A 13,156-nucleotide genomic window follows, 5' to 3' on the forward strand; every position below is an offset into this window, starting at 1 on the left:
CTCGAGTCTTACTGCAGAATTAAGCAAACATCCCTCAGTATTTCACTACTTCACCCTCTTATACAGATTGGCCACCTAATGCATTCTCTAAAATACTCGAGTCTTACTGCAGAATTAAGCAAACATCCCTCAGTATTTCACAACTTCCCCCCTCTTATGCAGATGGGCCACCAAATGCATTCTCTGCAATACTCGAGTCTTACTGCAGAATTAAGCGAACATCCCTCGGTATTTCACTACATTTCACTACTTCACCCCTCTTATACAGATTGGCCACCTAATGCATTCTCTAAAATACTCGAGTCTTACTGCAGAATTAAGCAAACATCCCTCAGTATTTCACAACTTCCTCCCTCTTATGCAGATGGACCACCAAATGCATTCTCTGCAATACTCGAGTCTTACTGCAGAATTAAGCAAACATCCCTCAGTATTTCACTACTTCACCCCTCTTATACAGATTGGCCACCTAATGCATTCTCTAAAATACTCGAGTCTTACTGCAGAATTAAGCAAACATCCCTCAGTATTTCACAACTTCCCCCCTCTTATGCAGATGGGCCACCAAATGCATTCTCTGCAATACTCGAGTCTTACTGCAGAATTAAGCGAACATCCCTCAGTATTTCACTATATTTCACTACTTCACCCCTCTTATACAGATTGACCACCTAATGCATTCTCTAAAATACTCGAGTCTTACTGCAGAATTAAGCAAACATCCCTCAGTATTTCACAACTTCCCCCCTCTTATGCAGATTGGCCACCAAATGCATTCTCTGCAATACTCGAGTCTTACTGCAGAATTAAGCGAACATCCCTCAGTATTTCACTATATTTCACTACTTCACCCCTCTTATACAGATTGACCACCTAATGCATTCTCTAAAATACTCGAGTCATACTGCAGAATTAAGCAAACATCCCTCAGTATTTCATAACTTCCCCCCTCTTATGCAGATGGGCCACCAAATGCACTCTCTGCAATACTCGAGTCTTACTGCAGAATTAAGCAAACATCCCTCAGTATTTCACTACATTTCACTACTTCACCCCTTTCATACAGATTGGCCACCAAATGTATTCTCTAAAATACTCGAGTCTTACTGTAGATTAAGCAAACATCCCTCAGTATTTCACAATATTCCACTACTTCACCCCCCTTTTACACATGGGCCACCAAATGCATTTTCTGCAATACTCGAGTCTTACTGCAGAATTGAAAAAACATCCCTCAATATTTCACAATAATTCACAGCTTGATCCCTCTTGTGTAGACTGATCACCAAACACATTCTCTGCAATACTCGAGGATGTATCAAACAGATTGTATTCGTTGATATTACCAATCAATGCAGCAACAGGGAATAAAATATATGGCGTAACGAAATAACAACCTTCTTAATTGAATTTTATGAATTTCATTTGGGACGATAGGAATTGCATCTACACCCAACTTAGACGAAGGCGTAGGGATGGGAGGGCGACGTCTTTAAGAAGTGAACAATGAACTCAAAGGAAAATCGTGAAAAATAATAACATTTAACAAGCCTAGCGGCAACGTCTGAAATTTCGCAATAGTCACAAAACTAGTAAGGTATTAGAAGCTATTTTCATATAAAAAATATTACTAGAAAACAAAAAAACTTAAATTTATTTTGATTCAATAGTTTTCTTTTAATTGATTTTATTTTATATTTTTTTTTTTGGTTTTTTGTTAGGAATTGGCTATGCTGGGGTAGCCTCCTTTTTCCCTTTCCTGCTCTAAGTTATAATGTTTGTGGTTTATCTTTTTTCTTTCCTTCTATTTTTATCTTATTGAATATAAAACATGATAACAGTTGTTTTCAATAGACAAAACATAAATAAGCAAAGAAAGCAAAGAAACTGAATGTAAATCAAACAGAGGGGGGTTTTTAATTGCTGTTGTATGAGTTTGAAAACAAAAAATTACATAAATAGTTGGTTAAAAAATAACAATTAAACCATTTTTAAGGTCTTCTTTGTTAATAAAGCAAAAATACACTTTTGCAATGTAAGAAAGTGTTTTCCCTTAATTTTTAGGACACTATTTTGTAACACAACAATCCCCATGGTGTAGCTTCAGGCCACTTTTCTAAGTGGTTTAAAGGCATAGACTATTTCAATTTCTGAGCTATTTTTAGTTTATTGATTTTTTTGTTTGATTTTAATTTAATTTTATCCATACAATGTTTTCATTTTTTGAATTACTTTTCTTTTTGATGCCACTACTTCTCGCAGTTTTTCTTGTTCTAGTTTCTCTGTCGTTTTTCTTAAACTTATTTTTACCCTAAAGATGGCTTTCGCAAATCGAAAGTCTTTTGACATTTCCACAAATTTAGAAAGTTGTGGAAATTTCCAGCTAATTTTTTGAGTGATTTTGTTTCCTTTTTTTTGTTGTTTTATTACTTGGTCTGTTCCGTCTCTGAGCTTATTTATAGAACCAATAGATTGAAACTAAAGAAAAATGGTAGACTGCAGAATAATTGAAAAAAAAAACGTACACAAAATCAAAACGGTTTGATTTTAAACACACAAAAATCAAAAGAACCTGTTTTATGACTTACTGTCTTCATTTGGCTTATAAAGTTTTGCAAAACTTCCTGATCTCAGAAGAAATTGTATTTTTATACTTTGAAAAATGTTTCTTAGATTTCAGCGGAAGGCACAAACAAATATTGGTCTCAAGACCAGGTCACGGCTTTCAGCGAACCTGAACGAAAGTGGATCGAATGCATGCACAAATATGCTCTTTTACAAGCATGTTATTTTAGAGATTGCCTATATTTTACCTTTACACACTAGCAAATCAAAAAGAATTTCTCAACTTATTCGATACATTTATTCTGTTTCGGGTGTTTTACTTCCACAAGATATGCTTGACTCAAAGTAATCTTTGTATTTTTTTCTTCCTTTCTTTCCTTCTTTTTGTCATCTTGTATTTTTTTTCACGCTGTTATAAATATTATATTAAGTCGAAGTTTCTTATTCAATTTGATTATGCTATTTCTGCCAATACGGCCATATTTAGGCTTTGAATACCTGTTATCTCATCTAAACCAGTAAACTACCAGTTTTTGACGACCATAAGCATCAAATTATGTAAACAAACAACTTAATTGGAACTTAATTGTGTAAACAAAAGAGCAGGAGCAACAATTTAGTGTAGGAAATGGGACAATTCCCTACTCCAGAAGGTAAAAAAAAAAAAAAAAGGTAAAGGATACAGCATTAGACTTTACAGTCCCTACCGGCGGTGCTGATCTCCGTTTCTTGGCCCTTCAGCCAGGAAGTGCAATGGGGGGTTGGGGGCCAACCATCCTGTGCTTTCGCACACCCTTCCTGTTTACCTTCCCCAGATTTCTCCAGGTACCCATTTAAAGCTGGGTCGACTCTGGCTAAGCTTACAGAGTCACGCCACTGACTCCCGTCCCAAACTGAACAATTGGGTACACTGGGATTCGAACCCGCGTCCTTGAAATAGAAAATTAATAAACAATGTTTTTTTTTTGGCATTTTCATCTAAAAACATCGAATCCCACCCCCGAACTTAGAATAACGCTTTTTGTATGATCCCTAAAAAAAATTGAAGGGTAATCTTTACCAAACTTTTTTATGATTTACCGAATCAGCACTCGGTTGGCCCCCAGGGTGTGCGAAAGCACAGGATGGTTAGCCCCCAACCCCCTATTGCACTTCCTGGCTGAAGGGCCATGAAACGGAGATCAGCACCGCCGGTTTTGACCTTAAGGGTCTAGTACCGTCTTACTTACTACTACTACTACACTATCGATTACCCTAAAATTCACCCTAGAATACCTACCGCAGATGTGTGCCATCCTTTGAAAGATACAGACAGGGGCGTATCTAGAGCTAAATTTGAAACTGAAATGAAACTGAAGTACTGCTTAAAATTAGTTAACAAATAATTGAAACCTATTTCAGAACAAAAATAATATACCTTCAGGTTCAAGGACTTTATCATTATTTCCACTGTCAGTTTTAGGTTTTTTTAGTCTCTCCAAAAACTTTTCTCTTTGTTCTTGTTGCTTCCGTTTCCTCTCAAGTTTAATACGATCTTCTTCACTCATACTAGCGCTCCCTTTGGAATTCAAATTACATTCCTTTTCAGGTTCAGTAAATTTTTCACAAGACTTTGATTCTTTAGAATTAGATGCCACAACAGGCGGGACAGTAGATGTCACTACAGGCGGGACAGCAAGAGAATCACTTCTTCGACTCGTTGAAGCTCTGCTGTTCATTCCAGATATGGTGGATTCTGAAAAACTTGGCCGCAGCATAGACCCATTTTTCACTTTTTCCTGTAAACCGTTCAGTTCTTTTTTTATGGTAATATTTGTCATTTCAGGATTCACTGGCTTCGGTTTATCACATTCATCATTTAAGAGTCCACTGCAATTGGAAACAAAATTATAAGGGAGGAAGCTTTCTAAGCTTGAAAGTTTGGCTTGAAACTCGAATCTTTTATCAATACTTGAATATCTAGCTTCATGGACGTCCTCTGAAACTTCGGCCATAATGTTAGTAGGTTCTGTATCTCTTTGCGGCATCATTTTCTTTGAAACCCATCGTAAATAGTTTCTATCGTTAAGGCAGTTTCCCATAGCATTGCCAAACATTTTCAGGGCACGCTTTAATCCATCTGTAGCCGCTTCCTGCAAAAGAGGCCAGAGATTGTATAATATAACATAATAACATAATATAATAACATAATATAATATATATAATATATATATAATATATAATATAATATAATATAATATATATAATATAATATATATTATAATATATATAATATATATAATATGTATAACATAATATAATATAACAAAAGATAAAGCTAAATTATTTCAGAGTAGAGATAAGCAATAAACCTAACAGTGTACCGCGTTACCAAGTAAAACTAAATAGTCGACTGTACAAACTAAAATATTTGCTAATCTTTTGCTTTTTTTCATAACTTCCACTTTAAATCAGGGTAAAAAAAGTATAGCTTCTCTTGCCACTTCCCACAGATAAATTTCTTCCAAGAAATATCCCCCCCCAAACAAAAAAAAACAACAAACAATGGTATCCCGCGTAAGCCACAGCACCGTTTCTGTTTCTGTCTAGACTGTTTCTGTTTTTCAAAAACAAAAACAGAAACGGGTTTTCTGCTTTTGTCGGACCAGCTCCTGTTCTGTCTTATATCTAACCTGTCTTTTTTCGTTTCTATTTTTTGTTTTACCTGTTTTCTGTTTTTTTCATTTTACTGAGCACTTGTGTTTGCACTATTGTTTCGCTGACAAAGGTCGGTGAACTGTTGCACTGCTATCTGGCAGTGAAAGGTCGGTCAAAGGTCGGCAGTGAATAACACAAAAATAAAAGAAACAAGTTAAGTGTTGTATTGAATTACAAGGAATAAACGATGCAGAGAGGTTAAGCGTAAGCTTGAATTTGCATTGTTTTGAATAAACTCAGGCGATCAGAAAAGTTTAGCTATCCTAGTCGACCCAGGTTCGAAGTGAGCTGAACCTAAAACCTAAAAACTCCCTTAAATAGTTCTTTCTACATTCATAAAACTACACAATATGGCAAAGATCATTTCTATTTAAAATTTTTTTTTATAAAGAATTTGATGAGTATTCCCCTAAGTCCCTATTTAAAAAAAATATTAAGATTTGTTTTCAGTCATTTGTTCAATTGATTGACGAACCACCTCTCTCATTACTAATGAGAGACAATTTTTCAAAAAGTATTGCGTGGCTGGGGTTATCACAAATATGGCTACTTAAAACAGAATTAAAGGATTTATTAGAACTATTAGAAATTAATGCTTTAAATATGTCTTCTTTATGCTGCTGTGGGCGTTTTTCTAAGTCCTGATGAGTTCTGTCAACATAGTCATTGCTAACGAGAGTTATTAGAAAGAACTATTTCTAATAGAAAGAGCTATTTTTGTAATTATGGCAGTTGCTGCCCGACCACTCTCCTCCAAAAATATGTATTATTCTAATTGATTGATGCATGAGCAGGTACTACAAGAAGATCAAAGATGATTTATTTAGGCATTTTTTTTTTCGATTTTAACACACTTTTTTGAATGTTTTCTACAAGCCTTGAGAATACAAAAGTCATTCCAAAAATCGATCTTCTATTTCCTATTTGTACCTGCTCATGCATCAATCACTCGGAAAAACAACAAATTTCGCCAATCATGTTGAAAATGTTCACAAAATAAAGGTGAAAATTTCTCAATTGCCCAACCCCAGGGGAACAAATAATTTAGCGAGGAATCCCAAAGTTGCTGTTTGTAATACAGAGAAAGACTCGCTTTTTGAAAACGAAAAACTGGAAGAACAGCACAAGATCCAAAGAAGTTCTGGCAATATCTCAAGGAAAGGAACTAGAAATATTCACTCTATGATGCTGCGCAACCGTCCAAATCAAGTGAAGTTGACAAAGCAGTGTGTCAGAGCAGTACATTTTGACAAGATACCTCTGTCTGTATTCAACAACGGTGGTATGCGCGGACTTCTTAAAACTTTGACTGATGGTCTGCTCCCTCCATTTGCTCATGTAATCAAGTGACACTGTCTTTCAAGTAAAGAAAAAGAAACATAAAGTTAAAGCAGATATATATAGGAAAGGTCATATACACGAAAGGCTACCTGGCAGTAACTGTGCACTACCCCAAGAAAATAGGTGGACAATGGGTCTACCAGAGTTGCATATTACACTTCAAGCGCTTGAAATTTAGACACACATATAAAAATATAGTGGCAGCTATCAGAGTGGCCCTGAAAAAATATGCAATTGAAGACAAAGTATTTTGTGTAGTATCTGACTCTGGTTTAAATGTTGTTAAATCCCGTTACCTTGGGGGATGGAATGGTCGTCATGGTCTCATCATTACCTTCACCTTTGTGTAACCAATGCTCTCAAATTCTAGAGAAAAATTGACGAAGAACAACTAGTTGAATGTGAATCTAATGACTGTAATGATGAAAGGGAAGAAGGCAGTACTAGAGAGCAAGAAATTGATGCAGCCGAAGATGACCTACCCGATGTCAAAGATCAGATAAAGTTGGATGAAGAAAGAGCGTGTGACGAGTAGGCCGAAAATACATCTGACTCTGGAGGCAGCAATAGAACAATAGTGCCAGCGTCAATAAATGCTACGCTGCAGAAGTTGGGTGAAACCCTGAAGTTTCTGTAAAGTTCAATTTCCAATATGACATATTTGAAGGGCTTTGCAAAAGCATAGGGCTGAGTAGTCATATGCCTCATGACATGAAAGTTCGCAGGCACAGTACACAAGTTCCTCCCCGTCAAAAACACAGAGAAAGTCTGCCCGTCAAAAATTTTATGACCTTAAAGTTCGAAAATCATTAAAATCAGAGAACTGAAACTGTCCAAGCAGGAATGGTTGATTCTTCAGAGCTCGTCTAGTTGTTTGTGCTGTTTTGAAAAGGCAACTATATTTCCAGCGTATCTACCTACACAACATCGAGCAAAGCACATACGCTGGTGAAGGGACTGGCAAGCCTCTTCGAGGCAAGATAGACGAACCAGCTTGAAAATTGTCCCAAAAATCAACTCTTAGTCCAATTGAAGAAGTACTTTTTTAATAATCTAGGTTCAAATCGGAGCTTTACCAATACGCAGCTTGCTTGGATCCAGTTATACTACAGCAGGTCGGAACATGGAAAACATATTTAAAGGCCATAAGGAAAGAGTTCCTGTCTATCTTATGGAGCGCTGACAAAAAGGCCAGTCAGTAACTAACTGTTTTTTCTATTAATTAGCTAGCTCTTATAAATAATGCCTTGTCAGCTAACAAGAAGCTCTAGTCTAACTCCAAGACATCCTTTGAAGATTGAGAATCTGGAACTCAATATTTACTTTCAAGTTGATCTAGAACAGAGCAAGAAGCTTGAAGCACCGTTAACTTAGATCTTGGAATAAAATAAGTAAAGGTAGGGGAGTTTGTAAAGAAGTGGAAAGAGGCTTATAGTACAAGTCAGTACAAAAGGTGGCTTTAGTGATTTATCAGTGTTCGTATTCAACGAATTTTAGACATCATAGATGCAGAAATAGCTGTAACCTAGTAAAGAGCGAATCTCGGACAATATTAACCAAAATAAACATTTGTGTTTATAAAATCATTCTATGCAAAAAAAAATTAACTGATACAGATTCAGGAATGCTAACTATTACCCAAGTCAAACTTCGATGCAAATATTGAGAACTAAACAAATTCCAATTATTTTCGAAAATAAAGGCCGAAACCTCTCTAAAATAGCGCTGGATCGAAATAAAAAGTACACCATTGAAATTACCATTGTCGAAAGCCCCTAACCGGAGGTTTACAGTCCCCAACCCAAGAACCAAAGGAGACCGTATTTTAGCATGGATAGCACTGACGTCTCTTCTTTTTCTTTTTTCCCCTTAACGCTAGCGGATCTCTGGATGGTCGTAGAGAGACGATTGAGGGTTCTTTCGAAAAATTTCGCTTACAGTTACTGCCCTTTTTGTAAATTGAGATCAATAGTACCAGTTTGAAGAGTTTTTGACCTTCTGCTGTGCCACTTACTGGACTTTTCGTTCTTTTGGTTAAATAATCCGTTTGACTTTTGGAGTTAAGAGTCACATCCCGAAGCTCACAGCAGGTGCTCTTGATCATCTCGTGGTCCCTGCCACGAATGTGGCAGGTATTTAGTGTGGCTCGCTACTTTGCTCGCAAGCAATGCGCGAGTACAACTGACAGAATTCTTGAAACAAGAAAGTTTCTAAGTGGAAGTTAAAAGCTTGAACTTGTTACTTGGGAAGAAGTTTGAAACTCAAAACTGTTCGGATAAAAAATGTATCGATCATAGTGCAAAAAAAAAGTTAGTAGTGAATCCTAGAACAGTTTGTTTTCCACTTTATTCGAAGCAGTTGTGCTTTCCTGTTTGAAAGATAAGTCTGTTTCTTTTATTTCATACTCTGTTGTTCAACGTCTTGAGGTGGTAAGAACGATATTAAGTTGTACCCAATAGGTTTTGGAATTTCCTGTTGAGTCGGGGTCATATCGCATGCGCATTTGGTCGATTGAATAGGGGATGGATTATTGAATTTGGGATAGTTCAGCTGTTAAAATAGCTGCTCTTTTTACAACAACGACTATTTTCTGTTTTTTCCAAAAAACAGGAAAAAAAGCAGAAACAGGTCACCTGGTTTTGACTGACTTGTTTCTGTTTCTGCATATTTTTTTTTTCGTTTTTGATCCCGTGTTACCGAGAAAAAATCATGAAGTTTATTATAATAGCCTACATAAAAATTTTAACTAGATTTAATTTTCCTTATAACCTTTATTTTACACCAGGGTAGAGAAAAAATAGCCACTATTGCCAAAACCGACTGGTATTTTTATGAAAATTCTAAAAAAACAATATTATGTACGCTGACTCAAGACTAAATGTTTCACAATCAACAATAAAAAGATAAGAAATACAAACAATTCCCCCAGCTCCTTAAAGTTTAAGATTACGTCCCAATAAAGTTAGACCAAGAAACTCAAGCTCAGATTCTAATAAATTAAAATTTAGCTAAACTTTGATACAGCTTGGTAGTCCCACAACGTCAGTGCTGTTAGTTGTTAAAACTATTTAATTAGTTTAGTTATTTAAATTAAGCTTAATTTAAAGCGCCAAAGATTCCTCTCTTACCTAGAGCCCTCTTAAACTATCAAAATTCTAATTAAAATTGTATGGCATTGATGTAGATGCATCTAAATTTTCTAAAGGTTTTGACATTGTGGCCAATGATGACAATTTTGGGGTGTAAAACTGAAGTGCCTAGAAGATTGTGTTTGCTGTTCCCATTTCACCACCGTAAAAATTTACTCATTTCTTAATTTGCCATAATTTATTTGCTTGTAAGATCGGAAGGGAGTGTGTTCCCCGTAGTTTTTACTGACGTGCGAGGGCATGAAGGAAGAGGCCGAGGGGGGGGGGGGGAATTACATCTAAAATAATCTGGGGCGTTTTCTTCTTTACTCAGTGTTCTTCAGTGTCGGTTTTTTAGTATTTCCAGTAGATTTGACCTTGGTAAAAAGCGATACTACTTTCTAATCAGCATTATCTCTAGTATTTCTACAGCCAAGCAGTATTACTTTATTTACTCGGATTTAATTATCTTCAGTGAATGGTTACAATATTTTATCTGTCAATCAAGACAGCTTTTAATGTATCCATTAACATCAGAATTTAAATTTCAGCTATTAAAAGCTCAAGTTTCAAAGTTACTTCAATAGTCAATGTCGTAAACAGGAATGGATACAGGAATTGGTTATAAGGGCAAACAATACCCCTCCCCCTCAGAAGGCCAAAAGGTACAACATTTACAGGGAGATGGGCCAAAAATAGCAAGGGAGAATCCAAGTTTTGTTGATGTCTTCTTTAAACATTAATTCGGTATTCACCGGTCGGTATTCACCGGGAAAAAATCCAGGGAATTGGAAAAATTTTGACAGATCAAGAAATTCATGCTATTAAAGTCTCAATTGGCAAGGTTTCAAAATATATTCAAACATTACCCGGTTCATTAAATTAGTTAAAAAAAGATGTTAAAATCCCTAATATTTAAACAATGTAACAAAGAGTAAAAATACCTCATTTTCAGCCCTAAAATTTCAAAATGTTTGTTTTTGTATGTTTTTTTTTTATCATTGAAAAATACCTTATTTTCGTATTTTCATTGAAAAAATTACTCCACCCCTAGATTTTTTAAAATACACTATCTTATACCAAGATACAATGTATATAAAATAGTCGTATTCTGTTAAATCATGATGTACCAAAAGCCTTGAAAAAAGTTCTGATAGATGCTGAAACTGTTCCACAAAATATTTGCTTAGATCATTTGCTAAAATATTACTGCTTAAATATTTGCTTAGAAATATTTGCATCTGAAATCCTGTCCCAAAAATATAAAAGAATTTCCAAAAAAAAAACAATATAAATATTGCCATCATAAATAATTGTACAAGACCAACCGTTTTCGCTTCCTCAAGAAACAAAGCTTTGGATTTCATTCATTTACAAAGGCCCTACTTTTGTATTTACCTTTGTATTTTCTTGGTATATATCCTCATTTAATTACACTACCTTTGTATCATTCGTTCGTATTTTCGTGGTATATTCCCTCCTTTAATTATACTACCATTGTATTATTCCTTTGTATTTTCGTGGTATATACAATCCTTTAATTATACCCGCACAGTAGCAAACAGTGTATTAAAATACAATGTATGTAAAAAATCATATTTTCTTTAGCCGTAATATGACAAACAAACAATACAATGTATGCAAAAAGTCATATTTTCTTTAGCCATAATTAAAATCTCAAAATCTTTAAAAAAATGTCCACAGATCTAGTGCTGAAATACTTCCATGAAATATTTACTTAGCTCACTTGTAAAATATATACTTCCAAAGAATTTGAAATCCTACTCCAGAAATATAAAAAAATTCCAATCAATGCATTAAGAATGCATTAAGAAACAGGACCAACCTTTCTTGCTTTCTCAAGAGACAAGGCTTTGGATTTCATTCCTTCACAAACACCATAGCCTACATCTTCATGGTACACACCATCCTTCAATTCTACCCGGACAGTAGCACTAACACCAACATAGTATTTACCATCCGAGAGATCAACAAAATCTGAAAAGAGATACAAAAGATATAGATAAAACACAAGATACTATTATTGTGTAGCAAAGGGCCTATCTAACATTTTAATAGATTTTCTGGGGCACGAAAATGAAGTTTTAAAGCTTTATGGGAACAGGTTTTCTTCAAGACTCGACAGAAAAATAATTTACAGAAAATGCTGAGAATAACTATATAACATGCCTCATCTGGTATATAGAACATAAGTACCCGGACATAAGTACCCGGAAGTCCGGACAGAGACAAAAGACATGGAATAGATAAAACATAAGATACTATTATTGTGTAGCAAAGGGCCTATCTAACATTTTAATAGATTTTCTGGGGCACGAAAATGAAGTTTTGAAGCTTTATGGGAACAGGTTTTCTTCAAGACTCGACAGAAAAATAATTTACAGAAAATGCTGAGAATAACTGTATAACATGCCTCATCTGGTATATAGAACATAAGTACCCGGACATAAGTACCCGGAAGTCCGGACAGAGACAAAAGACATGGAATAGATAAAACATAAGATACTATTATTGTGTAGCAAAGGGCCTATCTAGCATTTTAATAAATTTTCTGGAACACAAAAATGAAGTTTTAAAGCTTTTGCGGGAACAGGTTTTCTTCAAGATTTGACAAAAACAATAATTTCCAGAAAATGCTGAGAATAACTATATAACATGGTTCATTTGGTATGTAGTACATAAAATTACGTTATGCAATCTCTGAGCTAAAGGCTATTTATAAATACTTTATTATTTATTATTTTATTTATAAATACTTTAAATATTGTAATGGGAACGGACTCGCAAAAAGCATCTCATAACAAAAGCAAACACTTCCACAACAGTAAATTTACAGTTTTAGGGTACGTGAATAGGAGATAAAGTCATGAATCTATACTACCGTGGAATCAAGCTGAACTTAAAATAAATAGGCTAATACACATTTTCTGTCCAGCGTAAATCAGAAAGTTCGTGGTAACGATCAAACGTTCGTGGTAACGAACTGTAAGTAATGAGCGAACCGGTTCAATAGTAACAGAAACTAAAAAAAAAAACGGAATTTATATACCTATAGATACATCAAAAGAATCAAATTTTTATGCTGATTTCAAATATACAAGTTTCATCAAGTCTTACCCTTCAGAACTTACGAACCAGAGAAAAATTTGCCTTATTTTCGAAAAAAGGGGAAACACCCCCTAAAAGCAATAGAATCACACCATCAGATTCAGCGTGTTATAGAGCCTTATTGTAGAAGTTTCAAGCTCCTATCTGCAAAAATGTGAAATTTTGTATTTTTTGCCAGAAAAAAGATCACGGATGCGTGTTTTTTTTTCCCAGGGACGTATCGACCCAGCGGTGCTAGAATATCGCAAGAGGGCTCATTCAAACGGAAATTGAAAGTTCTAGTGCCCCTTTTTAAG

General features: G+C 35.2%; 1 protein-coding gene across 1 annotated transcript in view; it reads right to left on the minus strand.

The window, feature by feature from the left end:
* Window positions 1–13,156, minus strand: part of LOC136036182 (uncharacterized) — a 37,838-nt gene that overhangs the window by 3,865 nt on the left and 20,817 nt on the right. The window contains exons 4-5 of the mRNA XM_065718259.1: window positions 11,578–11,729; window positions 3,983–4,697 (exon numbers count right to left, since the gene is read on the minus strand). Coding sequence (XP_065574331.1) covers window positions 3,983–4,697; window positions 11,578–11,729 — 867 coding nt within the window. The remainder of the gene's footprint in view (window positions 1–3,982; window positions 4,698–11,577; window positions 11,730–13,156) is intronic.

Source organism: Artemia franciscana, chromosome 2, assembly GCF_032884065.1.
Source record: "Artemia franciscana chromosome 2, ASM3288406v1, whole genome shotgun sequence".
Classification (NCBI taxonomy): Eukaryota; Metazoa; Arthropoda; class Branchiopoda; order Anostraca; family Artemiidae; genus Artemia; species Artemia franciscana.